Source organism: Apteryx rowi, unplaced genomic scaffold, assembly GCF_003343035.1.
Source record: "Apteryx rowi isolate R43461 unplaced genomic scaffold, aptRow1 scaffold_45, whole genome shotgun sequence".
Taxonomy (NCBI): Eukaryota; Metazoa; Chordata; class Aves; order Apterygiformes; family Apterygidae; genus Apteryx; species Apteryx rowi.
The window spans coordinates 2,130,588-2,155,860 of record NW_020450705.1 but is presented as its reverse complement, the minus strand read 5'-3'; the positions used below and the strand labels follow the sequence as shown (position 1 = coordinate 2,155,860).

The window sequence follows — 25,273 nt, the reverse complement described above, 5'->3', positions numbered from 1 at the left end:
GCCGGCCTCGAGCCGCGTTCCCTCGGTTCGAGCAGGCGTAAAACGTGCACGGGGTCAGCGACCCGGCCCGYGAACGGCTGTACGGCCCCGGGCGGTGCCGAGCTGACGGCAGCAGCACGTGCAAAAGCTCGAGCGAGAGCAACGGCCCCGCTAGACCGCCCCGACCCCTCGCAGAGCCGAACGCGCAGGAGGAGCCGAGCGGCTCAACTCTCCCGGCGAGCGCGGTGCTGCAGCTCCGCGGGCTCGTGCCGGGCGGCAGCACCCCGGAAAGCGGGAACCGGGTGAAAAACAGCYGCGGGCTCATCAGGGACAGGACGGGATATATTTATAAACCCCCAAACATTATTCCCGCCGACCGGAAAGCCCGCTGCCGGCAGTAATACAGGCGAAACAGCAGGCATAAAACTCCAGTAATCAGGTGTAAAAGCACAGCCCGATTCATTAATGCCCAGACAAGCTGACAGAGACGTTCCTAATTATCAAATATTACCACGGATTTCAGTTCTACCTGCGCACTTCAAGCTTGGCCGTCCTTCCCTTTCCTTAGACATTTCGCCGCGGGGCAGCGCTGAACATTTGCAATTAGATTCCCGCACTGGAGATAATTACGAGGCAGCAATAAAACCGGAGCCGTTTCCGTTCTCATAAGTATGATTTTGAACTAAAAACAAATGCTGTGTTTTGGCATAGATATTTGCAATTGTAAGTAAGTTTAGGGTGAATGCTGGGTTACGCAGCGGATATAAATAGACACATTCATTTTGAATTACACTGCACATCTATTTCATATTACATTATAATACATTCAAATTATTTATGTACACATGCCTGCACACACATATCTGTATATTGGGGTAGATATAAGATTGCTCTTCTGGCAGGTCACTAAAATAATAATTCTTCATCCCTTTGAGGCCAAACCAGCAGTTCCCTGAGCTCGCCGCCAGCGACCGTGACACCTTGCAGGGTCCCAGCTGACCCACCGGCACCAAATGCTTCATAAAAAGCAGCAATTTGCCCGTTTTATGCTCTGTTCTGCGTGTTTTCCCTAGCAGTATCTGTGGGGAAAGGCACGAATGCGCCGCGCCGGGAGGGATCGAGCCGCCGGTGGGAGCGTTGGGAGCGTCGGCCCCGCTCCGGAGCTGGCGTTTGCTGGGCGCCTTTCGCTGCCTGCCACCCATGGCCCAGAGTGAATTCCCATTACAAATGAGTTAGCCGCTTAGGTGTAACAGCACAGAGCATGTTTACTGGAATAAAAAGCAATAGGGTTTTTGTGTTTATTATCGCCATTTTAAGATAACTGTCTGATTAAATACGATTATATGTCACCCTCTAGCTAAGCATCCGCTGCAGAGAGAAGATGTTGGGATTTAAACAGGTCAAAATTAATGCCACGCTTGTATTTGATAATTAAAAACGTCACCTCCATTAGCTCACCCTGATAACCGGGCTTGAAGAGCCGGCACCAGGCTGCCCGAGCCCTTCCGCTATCGGCAGAGCGAAGGCGAGCGGCGAGCGGCGGGGAGAGCCAGCGCAGCGCGGAGGGAGCGCAGCCGCGCACGGGCACGGCACCGCCGCCGCCGGCCTGATAAATCCCAAACCCGCTTTTCCCGCAGCTCCTTCCAGAGCGGTCGTCTGTGGCCCTCAGCTTGCCTGYGCCGGCGCGGAGCCCAGAGCCCGCTGCCTTTTCTGCAGCCTTATTAAGCATCACTTGACCTTGTCGGGGCAGATAAAGCCCTGGGAAGCGCGCGCCAGACAAAAYGTAATTCTAATTGAGTGTAGTTATTACGTTAAATACATTAACAAGGCGCAGGTGAATGCAGATGACCCCATACTTAGTGCTTTTGGTTCACTTTGAAATGTCTTTTGGCTTTGTGGCGCCGGAGGGGTCCGTCGCCTCTCGAGGGCCGCGCACGGCGGGGACGCGCATCCCGCCGGCGGCCGCACGCTGGCCCCAACGTCCCGAGCAGCAGCGCCGGGCCGCGAGCGAGCCGGCCCAGCCTAACTCCTCGGCGTTTCGGGAGGTCTGCCCTCAAATATCCCACCCCTCTGCCTCCCCCGGCCTCTGGGAAAGCTCGGCTTGGGGAACCTCCACGCTCTGCATGTTTTCTCTTGGTATAAATTTAGGCTGGCCCAAGGCACAAGCTAAAACCAAGCTCCTCTTTCATTTCCCAGCCCCCAAAATCATGCAAAAATTCCCGCAGCGTTGCCCCAACCGTCCCCTGCGTCAGCACCGCGACAGCCGCGGCCTGGCCAGCGCTGGGGCTGCTCTGCAGGGGTTAAAAGCCGCTGGTTTACAGGGGGAGACAGCAGGATGCGGCCCGGTTGCCTTTTCAAGGTTTACGTCAAGCTTTGCTCTCAATCTGAGGAAAATAAGATAAATTGAGCTGCCGGAGGAGCAGACTGTGTCACTAACGTGATGCATTTGCAATAGCTTCACGTCACCCTATTAGCGCCACGCTAAAACGAGCGGACTCGGTGTCAAACGTCTGTGTAAAAACCACATCTTGGGGCAGCACCGAACTCCCTGCTGTGACCCGCAGTGTGTCGCGCCTTTGCCTTCTGCGTTAGATTTATCCTCTTTAAYACCTAATTAAAAAAGAAGAGTAAGACCCTTTAGAAAAAGCGGTAAGACCTCTTGTTCCAGATCCCCATGTTTCTTTTTTAATGCTTCCTTAAGGCTCTCCATTTTTCTGTCACTTACCATCATCCAGAGTAATTTTGGGCTGTTAGAGAAAGTTCATTGCTGTAATTGCAACCATATTGGTCATTAAAGTTGACAGACAGCTGTTGAAGGAGTCACTTGCTGGTTCCTGCTACTCGGCAGATGTCTCTCAGCGTTTGCTAAAATGCTAGCTTGAATTTATGAAAAGGAAGCAAATGCATTTTACCTCGAGGACCAATAATTTCAAGGAAGGAAAAACGCTAAGAACTCATCCCGACTTTCATCTACGAACAGCGTTTGCATCTCCTGCACTGAGGACCCAGGTCCCTAAGCGCACCCGGGACCCCGGGATGGCAGCAGCCTCTGCGSGAAGGCAGCTCTGCCCTGCTGCCTCTTGCCCACATGATCGGCTAGCAAGTCTCGTAGGACATTTCTGAGCTGAAGGAYGCTTAGGGAAGATGATAAAACCTTGCACCGAAGGGTCTCCAGAAGCAGAGCGGGCTGCAAGGACGGCAGGAGCCTCCCCGGCTCGGGCTCCGCGGGGAAAGGCAGCTCAAATTTACCGTGCGCGTGATTCGGCCAGTAAAGATTTCTCACCGATACACCCAGCTTGTGCAATAAATGCCACCCACCGCGTGTTAGAAAATAAGGACACGCTCAGGAGATTTTCTTTTTTTAACCAGTAAACTTTATTTATATATAACAACAGTACAAAGTGAGTCCTTGCCTTGCAAAATAGGAGTGTTTCATATTTACAATAGGTACACAATAATATATTAGAATAATAACAAAACCCCCTTTTTTTTCCTTGGAACATTTTTAAATACTTAAACTTTCTTACATTTTTTCCACAACACTTGTAAAAACAACAAAAAAAACAGACAATCATCTTAAAAAAAATATACAATACAGAACTCCAGTGTGTCAAGTATAACGGGGAGGGGAAGGAGCCAGAGGACAGGAAGGTGGAAGGGGTAAGGACACAAATCAATTCATTCCCCCCCCAATGCACAAATCCCTTAAAACTGGCATTTATTTATTTTAAGGAGCGGGTCAGAAAAGATAAGAATCTGTTCCACGACTAATAACTCCACATTCTACAACCTCAGGGGTCTCGTTTTGGGGGATGCCAGAGATTTTAGTACCTGTGTATTCCCTTCCCCTTGCTGCTTCCCACCACTTCTCGTAACAGCCCCAAGGTGCCATTAAACATATAAACACTCATCAATATTAGAAGGATATTTCACTGCAGTATCGTCTGAACCCGTGAAATAATTTGGCAAAATCAGCTGATCAGTTCGTTTGCTTTTTGATGGCTCCTCTTCAAGGTGCGTCTTCCTTCTGCCCGGCCTGTGAGATGGACATGTCGGATGGAGAAGCTGCTGTGCAAACTCCCAAGCTCATTTGCAGCAGAGGCATGAAAAATCTCCAAGGAAAAGCCCTGCGGAGATTTCCGATTTGATCCGGCAGCCTCGGGCGCCCTGGTGCACTTTGGGATATCGTCCACCCCGCGGGATGCAACCTGAAAGCCTTACCAGCACCTTCCCACCCGCTGCAGGAACCTCCTCGTTACTATATTCCATTTTTACACGGAAAGAAAGGAAGGAATGGGCGACACGCAGGGAAATGGGGGTCTGGAGGGGTGAACACGGACACTTTAGCGTTCACAGCATGGACAAAGCACGTCCCACCGCGTTCGAACGGGGCAGCCGGAGCGGCGTCGGGGCAGCCCCAGCAGCAGCTGAGCAGGAGCGCTGCAGAAAAGTGGGGAAATTTAACTCAGAATCGGAGGCGTGCAGAGGGCGAAGGTCCTCGCCGCCAGGCAGACCCGCCGTCACGCGCCGCCGGGCGGACGGGCACCTTGAACGCCGACCAAGCCTTCTGCAAGAAGGAAACTGCGTTCGGAGGCTCCCCCCTCTTCCCCTGCAAAACTGATTTGAGTGACCTACGTGTAAATCGTGCAGCCAGGGCTGCTCAGCCCAGCGGAGCCTGAACGGCGGCATCTTTCGCCCAAATTACTTCCCCATCTAACCTCTAAATAAAAAAAAGAAAGCACCCGCCGTGTCTGCGCCGAGCGCCGCCGCCGGCTCCGGGTCTCGCTGCAGACACGTTTGCTCCGTGGCTCCGGCTGCTCCCCGAGCAAGGAACTATGCACAGCACCGCCGCCCGCCGTGCCGCTGGCCTGGGCTTTACGGTAGAGGTGCAATTCGGGAATACRATGGCTGAAGCTTTGTGGCATTTTAATGCATCCTCGGTGTCGGCTATTCATCCTTCTCGGAACATTGTTTTTGCCTTCTCTCCAGGGTCCAGGCGCTAGTGAGCTTCCCCTGGGCTCCCAGCTTGCTCCAGTCAGCCTGGTCTAGCCTGGCGAGCCGCGTCCTCGTGACGGTGAGCTCCGACAGCGCCGGCGCCTGAACGGGGGATGGCCAGGGACGGGCTAAAGCGCCGCCAGGCTGCGGCCGGGGGCAAACGCGGCAGGCACCGGCTTCGACACGCACCTACCAGAGCCGCTCTCGGAGACGCTCCTCGTCTCTGCCGGCGGCTCAGGGCTTCTGGAAGCGAGACCTCGTGTGCGCACCACGACCGCCAAGTGAAGGAAGCCCTCCAGACCGCCAAATGAGGACTTCAGCGGCTCGCACAGTCACTCAGAGTTGGCAGCATGCAAAGACGCAACCCAAGAGTTTTAAGTCCTCTTGTTTTTGTCCTCRATGCACCCACCCAAATTGTTACACACGTTACGGTATTTTTTGGTGAAATCCATTTAAAGGTAGGCTAGATAATTTAAGTGGGGGTGGGTCACAAGGAGTTTAAGACAGTGTGTTGAAGGCACTGCTGTGATGAAGGGCTCGGTTGCCGCTGGCGCGGAGCGGCTGCCCTTGGTGTCCCTGTTCTGTCACAGCACCGAGGAGACCCTGCGGGGAAGGACTGCCATCCTACACATTCAAACCAGGTTCATTAGGTGGATAATCTTCCCCCCCCCCCATGACATACTCTGCCCAGGATGCTTCCTACCAGCAGCAAGGCTCTGCCCATAGCTTGCTTCTCCATGCTGGGTTCTCACGGTGGCTCCTGACGCAGCTGGATCCCACCAAGACTTCAGCAGTTTGGCTGTGCCGATCTCTCCTGCCTTCTTTCAAACACAGATTCATCCTCTGTGGCAAAGTGCGGACCGTGATGTCCATCCACATCCTCTGTACTTTGGTGGGCTGCAGCCCTGTGGTGCTCTACGGTGGGGCTTCATGCCGAGACAAGCTTGCTTATATGTTAGGCTCTTGTCTATGGGTTTTTAATAAAGGCTTTCAAGGTGGAGAAGCATTTGATTAGCACCTGGTTCCCCCTTGGAGTGGGTGCTTTGATAGCTCATGAGCAGAAGATTAAATGGAATTATTTAAGCAGTAACACCAGACAGAGAGATCCCAGAAAATGAYGTCTCCCACTTTGATGTCAAAATACCTGAAACAAAGTGAACTGGAGAATCAAAACACCAAGCTGTTCCTCCCAGCCAGCTGTGCATGAAGAAGGGGGCAATGAGAGGGATGTGAAATCATTTCATCTAAGGCAAAGTCACTGCCCTCTCCTGACCAACCCCCGAGTCCAGTTTGCTGCAAGCGCAAAGAAAATTCCACGTGGAGATCTGAAGCTTCCCATTCCCAAAGGAGTAACTGAAAAGTCAGATGCAAACAGGGCAGCAGATTACAAGGGCTCTGTCCCAAAGGGATATGTTGCTTCACTCCATGTAACTGCCTGTAAAGATCTATAATTCATGTCAACCACCGTAAGCAGACACTTGGTAGATTATTTATAGGCCATCCCTTCCAGCCAGCAACGTGCCATTCCCTACACCATCCCTTTTAAAAGATGGAAGAATAGATGTTTCTGCCGCTTCCCTTGGGAGGCCAGTCGGAAGTTTAATAGTTTACTGCTTTGCAAAGCGCTCCTGTTGGTTTTTGTTTCCTCCTCTGCTCCGTTTCCTCCCACAACACACAAAAACCCACCCCGTCGCCCACCTCCTCTCCTCGGCGCTCGCGCCCGGCACACGGCGCCCTCGCTTCGCCACGCGGCACGCGGTCGGTTCTCTTGACCCTTGCTCGCAAGCCAACCCCACCGGCACGATGCAGATGTGCCACTAGGGCCACGTGGGGCACCTGCACCTACGGAGGACCTGGCGCCGGGACGTCAGCCTTTACCGAGGCAACGTGCCACGCTGGGGCACATCAAAACGCTGCTTATCGGCTGCTCCTCGCCAGAAGACCAGGAGGAGGAAAATGGCTTAAAATCAGTTATGCAAAAGCCTTGCAAACTGGTGTGAAGAAGATCAGACACTGAGGTCCCGAGGCAGGTCGCGTGGCTGAGCCGGCACCGGCACCAGCATCCAGGCGATGGAAAGCAGGTCTTTGCTTTGGGCAGTATTCACGTTTTGTGAATCCTATGGAAAAAACTGTTCAGGTTAACATTTACAAGTGTTTGGCTACCATTGCCTTTGGGAGGGTTCGGCGTACCATCGGAATTTGAGGAAGAATCTGAATAACCGGAGAATATGAATACTCAAAACAACGACCGTAACTGGAATATACATCTGGAAACCTTCACGTAAGCCAGATGCTGGGCCTTTACGAATGACAGCAAGAGAAACCTGTAAAAAAATTAGATCTTCTGGGGGATTTCAAAACCTGACACTCGACAACCACCTGCGACGTCAGCAGCAAGGAGCGGGCAGGCGAGGAGCCGCCGCCGCCACGCTCGCCGCGGGGGTGCCAGCCTCTAACAGGACAGTCGCGACACGTCTACGTTTGCTGTCTTCGGAATTAGAGTCGCTGCGCAGGGAAAGGATCCCCGGGAAGGGGTTCTCCTGCTAACAGGCCGTACGTATTCCGCCCCGTTTCCTATATTCTCTCTTTTTGTGCCAGCGCCCTGCACATCTCAGTAAACCAGAGCCCTCCAGGTACAACGCGGGGGCTGCTGTAAGTGTCAAGAGCTTCTTGCACGAGGTCAGTCGTCAGTATTTCTTCCAGACTATTAACAGGGCCCAGAGAACCTCACAGAAGTGGACTACCCAGAGCAAGAGGGCTGGCATGGCTTTTAGCGAACGGTAGTTAAAACGACAAGGTTCCTGAGTAGTTCTCTACGTGCTGCTCCCCCCGTCGCTGGCTCCGCTCCTCACCGCGCTCGAGCCCGGGAGCCAGCAGCCCTCGGGGCCGGCACGCGCGGGAGCCTCCGGCAAACCTCCGGCGACACGCAGGCCCTTCTCACACCCTCTTCTCATTTTGGGACCGGCTGTCGATGCTCCCGGCCCGGCCCGGCCCTGCCGCGGGGAGCATCCCGCACACCGTGCCGGTGCYCGGCGCAGACGGCGTGAGCGGGGCCGAGCCCCGACGGCCGCTCGGCTCGCAGCCCGGACGCCTGGAGCATCACAGCCCAGGTGGAAACGGCACCGGCATCCCCGGGGCGGGCGGGCGGGCGGCACCGAGCACGCTGGCGCTGCTCTCGCCTCAGGCCTCATCACCGTGCCCTCCCCGCTGCGGCCTGCACAAATATCAATATTTATTACAGAGGGAAATATTTACAGGGGTCCTTCCCCTCCTGGCACTCTCCGAAGGGACACGGAAGCTTTGGCGTCTTGTACAGGAATAACACTCACGGACGTTAGTCTTGCGCTGGCCACGCGAGCACGGGCCGCGGCGGCCAGCGGGGACCGAATGCAACAAGGGGACGCTGAGACGGACACACGGACAGCACGTCTGCGGCACGCGGGGCGCTGCTCGGGATTCCCGCCGCCTAGGGCGAAGGGCTCGCTGCTCTCCCCAGCGGAGCCGASTCCTCTGCCTGGCCCAGGGCGGCACCGCGAACGCGGACGGGGAGAGGCAAACGGAGCCTGCTCTGATCTCGTCTGCGAGGCAAGCAGAAAAACAATAAATACGTCATCGCGCCAAGCCCAGGCTCTTCAAGTATCGCTCACTGTAAACATCGGGGTTTTGTTTGTTTTTACTGCACGAAATCAGATGGGGCTGCCGCAAGCCACCACCAACCCACCGGAACGCAACAAGGAACGCTTCGCCCCGGCTGCGCTCGGCTCGGAGCAGCCAGCCAAGCGGCTTCGCTCCCATTGTACCTGCGGAGAACTACAACGCGCCAACGTCAGCTGAACACCGCTGCCTTGGCGCCGCGCGCCACGACAGCCGGGCCGTTCTCCAGGAATACCGCAGCATCACTGCGCCGGGGCCGGCGCCGGCTGAGGGGGAGTGGAAACRAAAAGGGGAAAGCGTTTAAAATCAGATCCTTCCTCATTCAACAGTAAATGGGATTTAAAAAATATATATATATATAGACACTATATAAATACATAGGTAAAGCTGGATTTCAAGACAGGTTGGATGAACTGATGGTTTTGCAGTTCAGGTAAAGTTCCTTCTAGTGCCTATAATTTACTCTGCCACTGAACCTTTTCCTGGCTAAACTGTTATCTTACTTGTGTAAAAAGGTTTGGTGCAAACTTGTGCTCATAGTTTTACAAGATCCCAGAACGAAGAAACTTTCCATTTTCCAAACTTTCCTATTGGCTTAAGAGTCCATTCGCAGAATGTCTGAGCCACATACCTCGGGAATCTCATGAAGACAGAAATTGGAATTGAGCTATGTTGCCAGGATTATCTCTGTGGTCTCTGTGGTTTTTTGTTCTATTTATTTTTTTTCTTTTTCTTTTTTTTTTTTAAAAAAACCTTTAAATAAAGTTTTATTTCCTAATATACATCAAACAATTTTCATGCAAAGCAGCAGTCATGGAGACATCCAGACTTTCCAGGTTCCTTCTTTCCATGTATACTTGAAAAATTGATCCATCTTGATTTGATTTTGATTGAGATGCTTTGTCTGTTTCTTCCCTATCTCTTCAAACTGCATTCTGTGTAATTTTGAACACAGCAAGTCCTTGGGCCAGTGTCTGCTCCCTCCAGAAAACACCTCGGTATTTATGTGTGTCCAGTGCCTTTCTCGCTTGTTCTCGCTCTTAATTCCCGAGAGTCCTTGCAATACTCTGCTCTTCTCTGTGAGCACCACAGCCTTTCTTCAGCTCTCAATAGACATGGCACCAATAAGTTGTTCTACTTTGTATGCCAGACGCTGCCTACGTGCCTGTTCATCCTGCTCCAAAGCCCCGATGAGCTGGTACCAAAAAAAAAAAGGGGTGGGGGGGGAGAGAAAGAAGAAAAAGAAGTCAGCGCAAGAGAGGGGGTGGATAGAGCTGGGCGTGCATTCAGAAAGACGTGAGCTTCTCAAAATGGGCATGAGTGGGACAGATAGAGACTCAGTAAAAAGCACCAGATAAATCCAGCCGTGATGGCACCATGGGAAGATTTCTCGGACGGGTGTAGCGTACAGTACTGGCACTAGCAATGCCTAGTATTTCCTTGGGCGACAGAGTAGCAACAGACAGTTAATGACTTTGGGACAGTGCAATACCGACAAACCTTTCTCTGGTTCAAGATTTCCTTCCAGCCAGGTTGCACACAACATTCAGTTGCTGAGGTTTTGCAGTTACAATAAATCCCTTCCCTTAGCCTTGCTCCAACAAAGAAACTTAAATAATAAATGGCAAAGCAAAGCGGCGAGTGCTGTGCCATTCCACAGTCATGCTGATTTATTTGTTGGACTGTTCAGTGCACATTACCAGCACGACGCAGTCGTTCCCACTCTTGTACCTTGGACTCTACATTTCCTGTCTCATTTAGCMTGAAAGTTATGAGATTTTAGACCCTAATCGGAAAATGGTTGTAGCATTGTATCACAAATGCATACATGCAATTAAATGACAAAAACCTTCCTTTTAATGGATGTAATTGCAAAATAGGTTCTTCTTACACTGAAATGAAGGGGTGGAACAGATGGCGAGAACTTGGTTTCAAGTGATGCATTCATTAAAGGAGCTCATGCTGCCAGGAATTTTTTGCAAATAGGAGTCTGCATCACTGCAACATGGGATTTGTGCCACACTGTTCCCAAAAGACATGGATGCTTCTGGGGAGGTTCACCGGGTCATGACGATTTTCTACTGCATTTAGGAGTGGGCTGCGCTGGGGAAATGCCAAGGCTGAGGAATTCAGTTGCTCACACAGTATTTTAGCTCTCCAGTCTCCTGGGAAGTGCGTTACTGGCATGGCCAGGACCCAAACCTCTTTGCGCATGAACAGAACAGATACGGGCAGCAGGGATGCAAGCGATGGCCATGCTGCAGTGAGAGTCCTCTCTCACACTGCGCATGCCATGAAGATGGCACGGACTCTGCAGCCCATAGCCAGAGAGACACTCACCTCTTCACTGTACTTGCTGACATAGGAGTAGATCTCGTTGAGCGCGCTCAGCATGTTGAACTCGGCAGAGTGCAGGCGCGACTGCTCCGCGAGGTAGGCGTTCATATCCTGGTCGCTGATGGCTGGGAGCTTGGCAATGTCTGCATAATACCTGCGAGAATAAAAGGCAAAGGGGAGCCCATGAGAAACACGGAGGCTCAAAATGCCCCTCTTCTCCTTGGGATTTAATCTCTGACTGGGTGCTGAAAGTAAGAGCAGCAAGGCTGGGCAGTGCTGAGCTGTGCCACTGGAAGAGCCAGCGCTGGTGCACCACCCACCCCCCATCAAGAGCAAAGCTGCCACTCTGGAGCGACTCGGCCCAGGGAAGGTGGCAGGAGCAGAGCGCACCAGCCAGCCACGCACGCACGCGGCTCCCACCCCGCGCTGACGCTCACCTTTCCACCCAGCTCTTGTAGCTGGGGATGTCCTTGGCRTAGAGCAGCTTGTTGGAGGGGGAGTCCTTGCCCAGGCGGTGCTCTGAGGTGGAGCACGAATCCATGAAGGTCTGAGCCACAACCGAGAGGCAGGCATCCGTGATGCTGCCTTTGTGGATATCGAACACGAACTGGGGGTTTTTGATTACATTCACCCAGAAGCGGAGAGGAAGGCTGTAGGGAAATCGAAAAACAAAATTAATGTTAAGTCAACAAGTAAGAACAGTCACTTTGCGTGTTTTCCGCGCGCAGGTGGAGCGGTGGGCAGCGGAGGAGCCCAGGCAGGAGCGGGGCCGGCTCCGCCACGCACGGGGCAGGCTGTCCTTTCAAGGCTGTGCGGAGCTGCGTGTGCTGGTGCTGACGAGAGGCTCCACCAGGAGTCCATTAAACGGAGTTCATTAACACGAGAGTCTGTTGTGCAGGGCTGAGCCGGGGGCAGAGATGCTGCCGGAGTCCACGCTAATCATCTGCTGCCTGGCCGTACTGCAGTCCATCACGGGAAGCAGTGCAGCAGGCATCAGAGGCTTTGTCCCCAAATCCCGAGGCCTTTGCAATCAAAGGGGAATTATTATTCCTTTTTTCTTTGGCTGTATAGCAGGATCAAAAAAACAGCTGCTGCTTTCTATTACCTTTCAAGTCTCAACTCTCTCTATCCAGCTAGCTGCACCGAAGGCTTCAGCCTTAACTCTTACAACACCGCAGGCAAACAGCCCTGCCACCTCTTGCACTTCCACCAGCGTTGGTCCCACCTGCCTTCTGCTTCCCAGCAAACACTTCCCTTTCCAGGGGTGCTGCACGACCCCACTCGTTGCCCCCCAGCCCCGAAACGTGCTCCGTTTGAAGCGCCCCTTCCCAGCTCCCAAACCTTCCTGCTGCTTTCCCAACAGCGGTGATCCCACAACCCAGCTGGCCAAGCTCGAGGCACTCGTCCAGCGGGTCAGCGGCTGCAACGCCGCTGCTCGATGCGGGGCACACACAGCGGCCTCTTCCCATTGCGGGAGCCAGAAGCCAGCGAGCCTCTTACCACTCGCTCCGCTTAATACCTGGGAAAAGTCACCGTGCTCCCCCCACCTCATTTCCCCAGACCCCAGCGCTCAGGTGCCTCCCGGGACACGCAGGCACCAGCCGGTCTCCAGAGGACCAGCTGAAGCCCTACCAAAGTGCTCCGCACAGCAGTTAGCTTGGAGCCTGACGTTTTCACCTTCTCCTGATGCCATCCTTGACCCTCGGTAGAGATGGACAATACCAGGCTCCATATGGTCTGACGGCTCCGGCAGAATAATCTCTGCTGTTTGGCACATTCTTTTTTATACCTTTAAGAAGTGTCATCTATATTTGTGATTCAAGCATTTTTATCCTAATAACTCCTTCTCTTCTAAGGCTTTCAATAAATTGTTTTTAGCTTCCCACAGTCTTAGCAGGGAATCCAGCTTTTGCAGACGTGATGATTAGAGGCTTTTTAAACCATGAGGGACTGGGGGGAGAATACAAAGTCCTCAGGGAGCAACCATTTGTTGTGCTTTTTTTTTCTGCCTCACAGAGGTAAATTTCTAACCCATGGAGCTTTTAATCCTAAAATAACAGCAGCGGCAGAGACGTAGCAGCTCCCATTGTTTGCAGAACGCTGAGCTGAGCTGCCGTTGGAGTCGGTTGCACACGGTGCCGGCTCCTTTCCCCCTTCCCGCCGCCTCCTCTCCCTGCCCAGAGGCCCCAGAAGCTCCAGGAGAGTTTTGGGAAGGGGCAGCTCCGAYCCCTCCGAGCACACGCTGACCCCCCCCCACAACGGCGAGATGCATGCAAGGAAAGGCAGGGAGCCCCCGTCCTGGGAGCGACCAGCTCTGTGCAACCAGGGATTGCCGGAGCCCACCGTTCCCTCGTGGTTCACGGGTAGGAACAGAGGGGTGGATGTAAGCCGTGGATGGGGACTCAGGAACCGAGCTCAGCTCCCAGCTCTGACCCAGACCGTCTCTACTCCCGCACTGTCCAAAGGAAAGCGGCACAGGGGACTCTGAGGTAGCAGGTCTCGGGTTAACCCAGCACCCATGCTCCAGCTCGTGCGTGGAAGGGGATGGTGCAAATCAGACTCAAGCCCCACGTCACATCTGCACGGGCACTAGGGCAGCACAGGTGCCGCTTGAAGAGCATTAGCACGGCTTGTGCGTGAAGGTGTGCTCATGCCGTGTCTGCTTAAGGAACAAATGAAGGGACCTAACGGCACCTATCTATTTCCTGAGGTTTATTTCATTTTTTGATGCTACGGAACTCTTGTCTCCAGCCCTTCCCAAAGCTCTGCCCCCATCTCTTCTGTACCAGGACACGGATAACTGCTCAATAGCCAAGTCTGTCCCCTCTCCGCTCCCCTCCTCCATGCTTACCAATTGCTCTTCCATGTGTGGCGCACATCTGTGTCATGGATGCCATGCTTATCTGCTTGCTCGTCCAGGAAATCGAACATGTACTTTATGGCCAGCGGGAGCGCGCTGCCTCGGTGCACAGTGCTGAACAACGTCTCAAACAAGTCGTCCACAAATTTCTGCAGTGTACCCTAAGGGGAGCAGCAAGCAACAAGGTGAAGGGCGGGACGTACACACGCTTGGCTAAACAGCAATGGCAGGAGGGACGCCAGATGGTGTTACTAGCTCTGCGCAGCCCCACAGACGTATAGCTACGGATCCCGCAGGAATTGGTGAGGTCTCCTTCTTTAGTAACGCTGACTGCACCGTGCAAGGGCTCTCGGGTAATATTCTGGGCTGTAGATACTCATGGCTGCACTTGCTCTTTATTTCTAAGGTGAAATACAGTTTCTTGCGCTTTCCGAATCAAACCTGTGCTATCTACGGTGACGAACGCACACTGAAAGGCAGGAGGACCTTCTCTGGCAGAGGAAGCTGGTAATTTACAGGCACTGTGGTGTCTTTCCAACTCAGAGTTTTAATACCTCGGAAAGGAATGAAGTATTACAGCTATAACATTAACATATAACTGTAACCGTAAGGTTGCAGTATTAGGAAACCAGGGCAGTTTCTGTCTCTGTACCAGTGTGCTCTGGCGCAGGACACACGCAACCCCTGGGAGGTCAGGATGCAGAGCAGGCACGATCCCTGACSGGGAGGTGAGCTTCCCTAATGAACGCATAAGACTAATCAAGGGCCAGCAGGGCACCAAGGGCATCTCTACACATTTCCCAAGCAAATGTTAGTGTAAGGCAGTTACCTTTGTAGCTAATAACCTAGTCAGGTAGATCTCAGACACCATCTTACTGCCCCGGTCCCCTTCCTTCTGGTCTCCATGGTCATGGTTTTTAACTAAGTGCCAGACTTTGACCCCGCTCTCCAGGTCCGGGGTGATCATGGGAGCCCTGGAGCGCAGGCTGTCCGGGCTGCCCGTGTACCGGAAGGTGGAGTCTGGAAGACAGGAGGAGAAGTCAGCCATACTCAAAGGAAGCACTTTTTCTCATTCGCCTGCCCCTTCTCAGTGACGCCATCATGCTCATTAATGCCAAAATCATGGAGTCCCTTAGCCTCAAGCCTTTCTCTTCTCTCACTCAGATGTAGAACTTTTCCTAAGTCATTCACATCCTTTGCTTACGTGAGCAGAAACAGTACAGTTCTGCAGAAGATCCCTCCACGAGTTACAACTCATGGACGCTAACCCTACGCATGAAAGTCTGCAGCATCAGAGGCTTGATGTGGGTATTGTGTAACTAATAACAAGCTGCCGAGCACAACCAGCGCAAAGGGCAGAAACCGCGAGTGGCGAAAGCAGCAGTTCTGTTCCTGAGGCTTTCATCAGAGCAACAAAAGATCAAGCCAAGCGCTGACTGCAGACCAAGCTGCAGGCCGGCAACACATCCTCTCCCGGTTGTTTCATCCTCTGGGCCGGAGGGGATGCGCTTCCCGCTGAGCTCCCTGCTCCTGCCCTCCTCGCTGGCCAGAGAGGGCAAGTTCCAAGTGGAGGAGCCGTAGGCTTCTCCCATAATTGCTCTAGAAGCTATGGAGTGATGTGGGATATATTTAACTTCCCAAAGAACGTGCCTCCCTGGGTCCAATCCACGATTCCTTCAAGCCCCAGACACGGGGCAGAACAGCTCGGCGAGGCCAGCACATAACAGTGCACTGTTCGCTTCTTCTCTCGCTAAATGTCTTTGTTCCCTGCGAACCTCCGGCATTTCCTCAGTTTAACCTTCCAGTTCGCTGCTCACCCTTCCCAGCAAGGGTAAGGGGATCAATCATAAATCAGCAGAAGGAAATACAGGAGTCATTACAAAACTAGCTAGATTTTCATCCCTGATTAAGGCTTAGATAAATGAGTATTCCAACTGATGTAATTAAGGAGAAAGACGGGGGACAGCTAGGGAAGCATCTAGGAGTTCTATTTTTAAACATAGCTCTGAACTGATATATAATGCAGAAAGTAAATAAGTATCTCATTTAAATTCTGTCTGCACAATTAGAAGTATTAATCTTAACATGAGCGATGATAATTCATATTTGTAGTTTGCAAAGGCTTTTCCACCTGACATAGATCAATGAGAACTTCAGACTCATGTTGTGTGACCCAGCTTGGATTTTTCCATCGCCTGAAGAGTGGGAAGCACTGGACACTCTTGGGTGCATTGCATTTCACAGTGAGAAACGGCCTTTTCTCTGATACACAGAGCCTGACACGGCTTTTGCCTAAAGACCCTCTTACCATTTGGATGGCTTTTCAGCACCCTTGCTTGAGAAAAAAATTATTCTGGGAGCTATAAACAAGACAAGGAGACAAGTTTGTCAGGAGAGCTCTCATTTGCAAAATATTGTGTAAAAAGAAAGATAATGAAAGATCAGTGTGCTAGAGAATTTTCCACTGCTACCTTTTATGGAAGCATATTATTACAATCATTGTGGATTTAGTGCTGTAAATGCACACCTGGCACCTAACAGACTCATTTATGCAATGTAAACTCTTTAGGGACCATCTGTAAAGTGCCTAACCACGCTATTATGCAAATAATACATTCCCAGGTGTGCGAATCCTAACATGCTGAGTTAYGATTGTTGTTACCCATTTTCGACCCATTAGCTAGGAATTCAGGATCTTCCTCTTAGAGGAGAAGCTGATGAGGGTCTTGGGCATTGCTCTCCCACGCCCTGGGTACGTGAAAGGGGCACGAAGCCGGTGCTGTCCCGTGGTGGCAGCAGGGCTCAGGCAGCAGCGGACATCCAGCCCGTTAGCCAGAAGCCCTTCTCTCGGCTTTCCTAGGATGCACATTCCCAAAGGCCGCCCCGGTGTGCCTCGTTTTTCCTTCTCCCTCCTCTCAGCCTCTCTCGTCTTTCTGCTGTTCTGCTCCGAGGCGGAAAAGCCCTTGCAGAAAACCGGGAGCCAATGACACTTTTCTGGCAGGTCCGGCACACGTCCTTCCGTTCTGAGCAGCGGGAAGCGAGTGGTTCCATGGAGGAAGCTGCTGCTGTTTATCCATCTACTTCCCTCGGGCGCTGCCCTCCCATGCCAAAGGCAGCCTCGATCCCAGCCCCACCGGGACACTGCTGCTCTCAGTTAAAACCAGGGGACACCGCGAGCCGGCACCAACGCGCTTGCTCCTGCCTCGCTCCGGGCTGCCTCTGAAATGTTAAATGCAGCAACAGGAACGGCAGGTCGCTGTCTGTGAACCATAATTTCCCACCACTTAACTCCGCATCTTACCGTATCTACTGATAGACGTTCGGGATATGCTGGCGGAGGCAGGAATATTGTAGGAGGAGGTCTGTTTGGGAACGAGAGCCACCACCGAGCGGTCTGACACCTGGGCAGGCAAAGCGAGAGAAGGAAAGATCAGCAGGAGCCGCCTTCCGCCCCGAGGACACCGCTGCTTACGCAGCGAGCGGAGAGCAGCGACCCTCCGGGCCCCGCAAGGAGCTCAGAGGGGAAGAAGTCCTGCTGGTGGCCCTTGCCGTCTCACAGGAGAGAGGCACTCCCCGTCCGGTCGAACTCCGGAGTGGGCCAGGACTAGTTTAACAACAAGGGACGGAAGGAAAGGAGTGATAAATCAAAAGACATATTGAAGATGTTTTGGGTCGTTCTGATTTAAGATTATATTTTATCCAATAAAAATGGAAAATCTCAAGACCTGTTGTGATCCAATTAAAGTAACAATGCAGAGGGAATAAAACAGCTATAATAATGTTATGGACCATAAAACATTCCCATTAAACCATTTTTTATTTTAACAATTTTTATGAACTTTAAAAGTTTGATTTACAGCTGAACAAGTCATAAAGCCATCTTTAAGGTATTAAATTGTCGGGCTCTCTGTTACAGCAGAGAAGGAATTAAATGCTGGGAAGTCAAACTATAAATGAACATTAGTGCTAACAAGATTCTGTTGTAGTAGATTTTAGTAGCCATGTTTAATTTTTCCCTCCCTATAAATCTAATAGTCACTGGTAGTTTTTTAACTTATTTTGGTTAATTAGGGATGTGCAGGTTTGCAGGGAACAGACCTGGGCATCTTTCAGTTCTGCCCTCAGAGCCCCACACGCAGCGCGGCAGGAGAAGGGGAGGGAAAGCCGCCGGCTCCTGGGTTGACGCACCCCGGGGACGCGGCCCATGAATTACTTAAGAGGAACAACACAGAAGAAATGTCTCTTCATGCCAGAGAAATTGCTTTTGGGACCAAGTCCTCCAGTATTTGCCAGGAAGGAGCATTAGTCCATATACATGGAAACCTGTGAGAGCAGGCACTGGGGAGGAGAGCTCCGCAGGGATTTGTCCTCCTCTGCCCTCCCAAACCTTGGCACGCGCCCATCCATCACCCCTGCCAGTGACCAAGCCTCTCTCCACACTGGCCTGCCGATCGCACCCGGCTGGCTGCCTCTCTGCTTGGCGTCCAAGACAGCTTTCTATTTTCCTCCTAGTTCTCTCCCTCGTTTCTGGACCACCGGTCACAACACTCCCCTTCCCGCAATCAGCACCGCAGCCCCAGCCATGCCCTGGGAATATTGCTCTGTCCAAAGCCACGGTCCCACCAAGCTGCTCTCCATAAAGTAATTAAATTCAGGATCTAGGGAAGCTCACGTGGGAGTTTCAGGCAAACCCCGGAGTAGGAACTACACTCTGCTTCCCAGGAACCTCCCCACGCCATCAACAGAAGGGGCGTTTGTACGGCTTCTGCCACTGCCACACAAGCTGCGCGCTCCGCTTAGCAACAGAACAATCTTTAATGCATAGTGCTCCCTGCAAGGCTTGTGTTCTGTTAAGATGAAAGGTTTCACGTAAATGCGAGTTATTATTATTGCTAGTGATAGTGGAAATAATAGTCACTTGTGCTTCACAGTGCAAAAGTGAGATATTTCTAAGCAAAACACTTCAAACACCTCTGTTATTTCCTCTTCTATTCCTGCCTCACTTCATCCAACTTATTAAGTCAATGGAAGAAACAATCAGCGGTGATATTATTTTCTTAGGCTGTTATTAGCTGCCACTTCAGTTCAGTTTCAGCCCGGAGAAACCTGAGCGCTCCAGCGCGCGGGATGCAAAGGCGGCCCCGGAGTCTCGCGCGGAGGCAGCAGTTCCCAGGCTGCCGCCCGGGGATACAGTTTCACCAGCGCTGTGGCTAACTAGGGGAGAGGTATTACGAATTCCACACACACACAGAGCACTCTCACTCTCTAAATTTTGGGTCGAATGACTCTTGTCAGCTAAAAAACACCAGCGTACAAATTAGCATCAGATGTAACACGCATTCCTTCCCCATCTTACTCCGCTGTTGCCACGCTTTCATAAAACCCTGGAGACGCTCGAGAAGCTGGCTGACGGTTTTACAACTTTATAAATATTCCGATTCTTCCACTATCTGGAAGCGTGCTGCGTGAAACACCTTAAAGAAAGGAAAAAGAAAAACTAGGCTGGGGAGAGCAACAGTCCCGGAGCCCAGCTAATACTCTGCCTGCGTGGACACAAGCAACGCTAACGGGCTCCAGGTGGAGGCTCCACAGCCAAGCCACTGTCGGTTCCTGAATCTCATTTTCTATACAAATCTTCCCTCTCTGCTTCTAATTTTTCATTTAAAATAGTCTTCTAATCTCTCAGCCCTTCCGGACTCCCAGTGGCTGACAGGTATTCATGCTTTGCTGCCTCTGAGTTAACCCTGCATGAGCCACTGTAAATCATTTGATATTAAATTCAGTGATTCATTTTACTTTAGTAAAACCACATGGGGGTGAGACTCTCCCATCGAGTTTAATAGGCATGAAACCAAAAGGATACTATACAAATGAAATACGATTCTTTATAACTTAGTGTAAAAGCTCCAGAGACTTTAACAAAGAATTATACCTATTTAACCTATAAATCTATTTTTATAAATGAAGAAATAGCAGCAGGCATACAGTGCTCTGTATAGTTCTATAAGGCTGTTCAAAAATATTACAGAAAGATTAATATTTCTTTTAAAATCCAATCTGGCTTTTGCATGTTAAGGTTTCCCATGCAAAAATACATTTTATCAGTTGATGCAGATATATGGTCAGTTGATGCAGATATATGGTATATTTTTATCATCGTAAATATGTAGAAAATAAAGATACCGTGTAAAATTCTAGCAGAAAAATGTGGAGTAAAGAAAGTCTTGGAATTAAATAATCGTCCTAGGAAAAACCTCATCACCCTGACATTGAGCATGGTGAGCAGGAGGAAGGCTGGTGCAGTCCATGGCAAGAGTTGGCCCTCRATCCCGGAGGAGCAGCAGGGAACAGGGCTGCCGAGTGAACGAAGCCCAGAAATCGGTCAGACACCAGACTGTGAGGCTCAAGGACTTTCTGATTCTTGCTCCAATGATTACTCCTAGGTAATGGTGCCTTTCCAAAAAAAAAAAAAAAAGGCACAAAATGCACGCAATATTACCAGACAAAACACTAAGTGTGCATCTCCGATTACTGTGCACAAAGCCACAGAGCAYACTTTGCTTTCAGATCAGCACAGAAAAGTATGTGGCAAGGGGAAAGACATCTGACCAAGCAAAGGAAAAGACAGTTCTGAATAAAAGATGGAGATAGCTTTGCAGAACTAGTAGTTATTATTTCTAGAAATGGGTGAATACCTACTTCACTGGTCCTCCGGAAGTTGGAGAAATCTGGATTTCATTTTTCTGGCTTGAACCACACTTGTTTTATAGCAGCTAGTTTTCCCTTCCCACGTTCCTGCTGGTGACAAGATTCCCTGGCTACTGCTCTGCCAGGCCCTGTCTCTTTGCTTGGATACTCTTGGTTAAAATGGCAGGAGAGCAGTGCTCGAAACCCAGACGCTTTTATAGCCTCTTCTAAGCTGTGCCTTTGCCTGCATATTTGTTTTACTGTGTAGCTCTGGAGCATCTGTATTTCTGATACCTAATAAAAACATGTATTACTCAAACAGAAAAAAAAACCCTGGTAGCAATACAAAAAAACCTGCTGTTTGTTTTTGGCAAAAGCCCTGCCTTGACAAGATTTCTGTTGCAGTGCAGAGAATTTGGCTTCTTTTTATGGCTTCAACAGCTCTATTCTGGCTGCTCGGAGTTCTGGCCAGAGCTAGGAGAGACATGTGCAACTGCTACCTACTTAGATATTTGGCAGCAAACTTTTACTTTGTTCCAGAGCAAAACTGACATTCAAATGGTAAGAATAGCTGCCGTGTCTTGAGTGCTATAAGGATTTCGTTTATTTTAAGGGTAAAGTTACGGCTCAGATTTCCCACAGGCACTAAAACGAAGGTACTCCCTCCGCTAGCACCCAACACACATCAGASAAACCTGAATTTCATTTCTGACTTCCTTAGACGACTTTTAAAGATCAAGGCATAATAAAGTCTTACTGCTTCCCTGCATGTTGGTTAAATCCCTTGCAACTGTCAGGTAAAACAGATTTTAAAAACCAACAATGGAATTTATACGCCCAGCTCCCATGAGACTTTTAAGGTAATCTGTGTTTAAATCCTTCAGGCTGCTTGGAAAGGTTGCCTCTAGAGCTGCTTTTCTACATGCACTTTGCATATTTATGCCAGTCTCTCTGCCTCACTCCCTGATTATATGGCTGCTGTCAATACTGGCTCGCATTCAACTTACACAGCGGGAGTCACGCTGATGGACTCGAGACGGTGTATAAACAGTGAAAGATGCCAGATTAAATACTAAACACTTCAGTGTAGGTAGTGATGGACAGTAGTAGGTTACAGGTCCCAATTAATGCAGTTATCTTCTGCTGCAGACAGGCCTTTGATTCCTCTYACTCAAACTTTCTTCAGCTCTTTCTTTACCTCTTTTTACATTTTTCACAGACCATTAGAAGCCCTTTCCAACCAATATGCACCTATCCAGAACAGCCTGGGCTGCACTGGGGCACTCAGGCTGCAAAAGTTAGACAGGAAAAATTTCTTAGGTCATCCGGTCTACCCTGGCCAATGCAAAATAAAGTATCTTCACTGTCCAGCCTAATTTGATACGACTTCAGTGGCAAAACTCCTKTTATTTGTCCTGGAAGACTAGGTCTGAAATATAGGAGACTTGATGTTACTCTGTCAAGAAGTAGCTCCGGATATTCACCTTTACTTGACTTAGCTTGTCCCATAACTCACAGCAACATTCCCTCGAGTCTCCCACATGACAGTATTTGAAGTAAATATTCCCTTTCCCTCCTTTGCTTCTTGCATGATGATCAGGAATCAACATGCAGGAAGATCATGAGTGTGACAGAGCAGTTGCCACTGCAGCCTGGTGCTTTGGACCAGACTGCCTGTCTGATCATGGGGTGTTCATCATGCTTCAGAGGAAGGCAGAAATTCCTGGTCCTTCCCCGGTTGTACCCCTGTTTGCCTCAGTCCTCCTCATAGAGCCCAGGCTCACCCGCACGCCATCCTCCCCGGCCCTGCGTCTCCAGCAGTGGCAGCTCAGCCCTCTCCAGCGCTCCGTCTACCTCACAAGCGCCGCTGGCATTTTTAATTTAGCCAATTTTCAACCCTGCTAGTTTCTTCACGATCCATGTCAAAGTTGCTTTCCTGTTTAATGCATGAGCACATTGAGCCATTCTGGTTTATCATACAAACGTGACCTCCCTGCCTGCCTTGGTAGATGAGACACTTGGGAACTAAATTTCTGCTTTTCTTTTCCTTCCACTCGGCAGCTTTCTGGGACCTCTTTGCTGGGGCTGGTTTCTTACCTGATAATGCATCAAGGTGTTCAAGCGTTTCCAATCTCCTTCAATCTTGGTGGTGATGTCTTCATCTTGCAGGACCACACGAGCTATCCGGCCCTGGCGCCACTCTGCAAGAGAGACAAAAGCCAGGCAGACATGATGGTCAGCGAGGCAAGAGATACTAATGGGCTCTAGCCACTTCTGGCCCAAGTAACTACTTGACAGATGAGCCTATAGAAAAGCCTGTCTCCCAGTAAGAGGCATTCAGTGAAAGCTAAATTCTTTTCTTAAATCTTACAACTATAATGAAGTTCATACTGATAGTTTTCCTGCAGCTAAGTGCAGAACCTTTCCAGATCCTCTGCCCCCTCAGCTCTGGGAAGAAATACAATCTTGTGGAAAGGCTTTGCTCAGCACAATGAAGAAGACTTAAGGAATTATTTGTTCACTGGGCAATGGACAATTAGCTGATCCCACAGAGATCAAAACCTATCTGGCAGGAGCAGCATTCACGCTTGCTTGGGGCAGAAACATGTATAGTTGTGCAGGTAACCCAAGTCTCAACTCTAGCCATCAAGCTCTGCAGATCCCACTAAAAATTACTGATAATAACAGTCTCTCTAATGAGGTAGGGAAACTCCTACCCAAGTCCATGTCAACAGCTCTTGGTCTTTGAGAATATGGGACATTTTTGTATACTGCATCTAGGATCTTCTCTTTGACTTGAGTGATCGTATCACAGTTGAGCACCTTCACAGGGATCTCTGGACTGTTCTCATTATCTGGGTTCACACAGTTCAGGATCTGGAAAGGAAGGAGAACCAGACCATTCTCTAAAGGGCTTCAGACAAACATCCAGCAGAACAGTARCAACATCCATCACACAACAACTAATTCCCATTAAAAAAAACCACTGCATCCCTATTTGCATCATGGCTGTTGCATTTAGTGTATCTTTAAAAAGACTAAAATATGACTCCATTGTCCTTTGCTAGAGAGAGGATAATGGTCAATGCAGGGGAGATAAAATGCTCCCCTCAAACTCTGACTTTCAAAACCTTAGCTCAGGCTATTTGTACATGCAAATTAGGTACATACCTAACTTGGGCATGGCTCTAGCAGCCCAAGGCTTTACCTCAGATTTGTAGCTTTGTGGACATTATAGATTATTGCACTGGCTTCAGTGCTGCAGTTTATACTGGAGACTTGGTGGGAGCTCCATGGTAGTGCCCAAATCACTGGCCTAAATATCAGAATAGCTCACACCCAGCTTCTACAGTGATCACTTACCAGAGTTTTGTACTCAATTTGCTGCCGGATCAACTTATCCTCACTCAGGGAGTAGCGGGCTTCTCCTGTGATGGCATCAATTGGGCCTTTCTCCATCTGCTGCTTGATGGCACAGTAGAGCATGAAGAGGGGTTCTCCAGCACATTCCTGCACAATGAGACAGACAGCAAAACTAACACAGAGGTGAAGGTGCATCTCCTCCAGGGCCACTCGCCTGCAGACAGATTTTGCTCATGATTGATTTCAGTGGATGCACAGTCCCATTGACTTAATCTTTAGCACATGTGTAATTCAGGCCTGCAGTTCCCAGCAGTGCCTAGGCAGGATACCCCAAACCACGAGCTCCATTGCTTGATGGGGATGTTGTCCTTGGCTTGTTAAATCTTTACTGAACCTACATTGCTGAAAAAAGGGGAACTTGAGATCTAGTCCTCACTGTTCACTCCCATGAAGCAAGTTCTGTGGTGCTTCCAAAAGCAAAAATAAAGTTAAAAAATACAGAGGAATACCTCCAGGAATGGAGGTGTAAGTGATAATTGCCCTAAGCACTAAAGAGGTGTAAGCACTCAAGACAGTGATTTGTTTGGAGTGCTCTGAGGGATATAGCTAGGTGAAATGAGGTGAAACCAAAGCCAGGGAAAGTCAAACTGAACAGCAGAAAAGATTCTCCCAAGGAGGGAGATCCATTAACCTGTAAACAGGGCTCAGGGGAAGCAATGGAAACTCTCTCACATGAAAGTTTTCAGGCTACATTGAACAAGACGGGCAAAAAGGGTACTGTGCTGCACGGGCTAGGAGGCAGACTAGCTGCCCCAGCCATTGCTCTCTGCAAAGCCCTCAGTGAAGATCTCTTCTGCTTGGGTAAACCATCAGAGGAACTGGGATGATGGCCTTCTGGGGGCTGGAGACTGCCACCTGCCAGGGACGCCCCGCTGCAGGTCTGCTGCGTGCGCCACGTTGCAAAAGGGTGGCAGGCAGCCTCAGGGCTGAACGACGTCCCGCACGGAGGCAGTTCGCTTAGACTCAGCCTATTTAACAGCAGTGCCAGATGTAGGCATCTTTGATCAAATCTCCAGCTCCCCGCCTTGCTAGCAAGTCATTTTGCTTTGAGTCTCATTGAACAGTTTCAAGCCCAGATTCACCCGTCAGATGGCTGGATGAGCACTCTGGAAACGGGAAAAGATGGCGGCAAAGGGGTGTACGAGGGTCTCGGCTCCATCCCTCCCTTACCTTGAGGAACTTGTGGAGGAGGAAGGCAAACCAGTTGGTCAGCATCTTCTCAGCCACCGACTCTGTCCTAGGGAAGCCAGGAGGACACACCATCATACACACGTTACGTGCAAAATCAACCCAAATATCAGCAGTCTCAAACCTCCCTTGCACAAGGCGGCCTCAGGG

General features: G+C 50.5%; 2 protein-coding genes across 2 annotated transcripts in view; both read right to left on the bottom strand.

The window, feature by feature from the left end:
* Positions 1-4,668, bottom strand: part of CD34 (CD34 molecule) — a 28,966-nt gene extending 24,298 nt beyond the window's left edge. Inside the window, exons 1-2 of the mRNA XM_026077245.1 lie at positions 4,615-4,668; positions 4,215-4,299 (exon numbers count right to left, since the gene is read on the bottom strand). Of these exons, the coding sequence (XP_025933030.1) occupies positions 4,215-4,299; positions 4,615-4,668 (139 nt within the window). The remainder of the gene's footprint in view (positions 1-4,214; positions 4,300-4,614) is intronic.
* A 4,897-nt stretch (positions 4,669-9,565) lies between these two features.
* The window catches only part of PLXNA2 (plexin A2), a 171,734-nt gene continuing 156,026 nt past the window's right edge, over positions 9,566-25,273 (bottom strand). Inside the window, exons 22-31 of the mRNA XM_026077185.1 lie at positions 25,106-25,172; positions 23,876-24,022; positions 23,230-23,389; positions 22,610-22,713; positions 17,127-17,226; positions 14,655-14,845; positions 13,817-13,986; positions 11,403-11,615; positions 10,969-11,119; positions 9,566-9,823 (exon numbers count right to left, since the gene is read on the bottom strand). Coding sequence (XP_025932970.1) covers positions 9,728-9,823; positions 10,969-11,119; positions 11,403-11,615; positions 13,817-13,986; positions 14,655-14,845; positions 17,127-17,226; positions 22,610-22,713; positions 23,230-23,389; positions 23,876-24,022; positions 25,106-25,172 — 1,399 coding nt within the window. The 3' untranslated portion in view covers positions 9,566-9,727. The remainder of the gene's footprint in view (positions 9,824-10,968; positions 11,120-11,402; positions 11,616-13,816; positions 13,987-14,654; positions 14,846-17,126; positions 17,227-22,609; positions 22,714-23,229; positions 23,390-23,875; positions 24,023-25,105; positions 25,173-25,273) is intronic.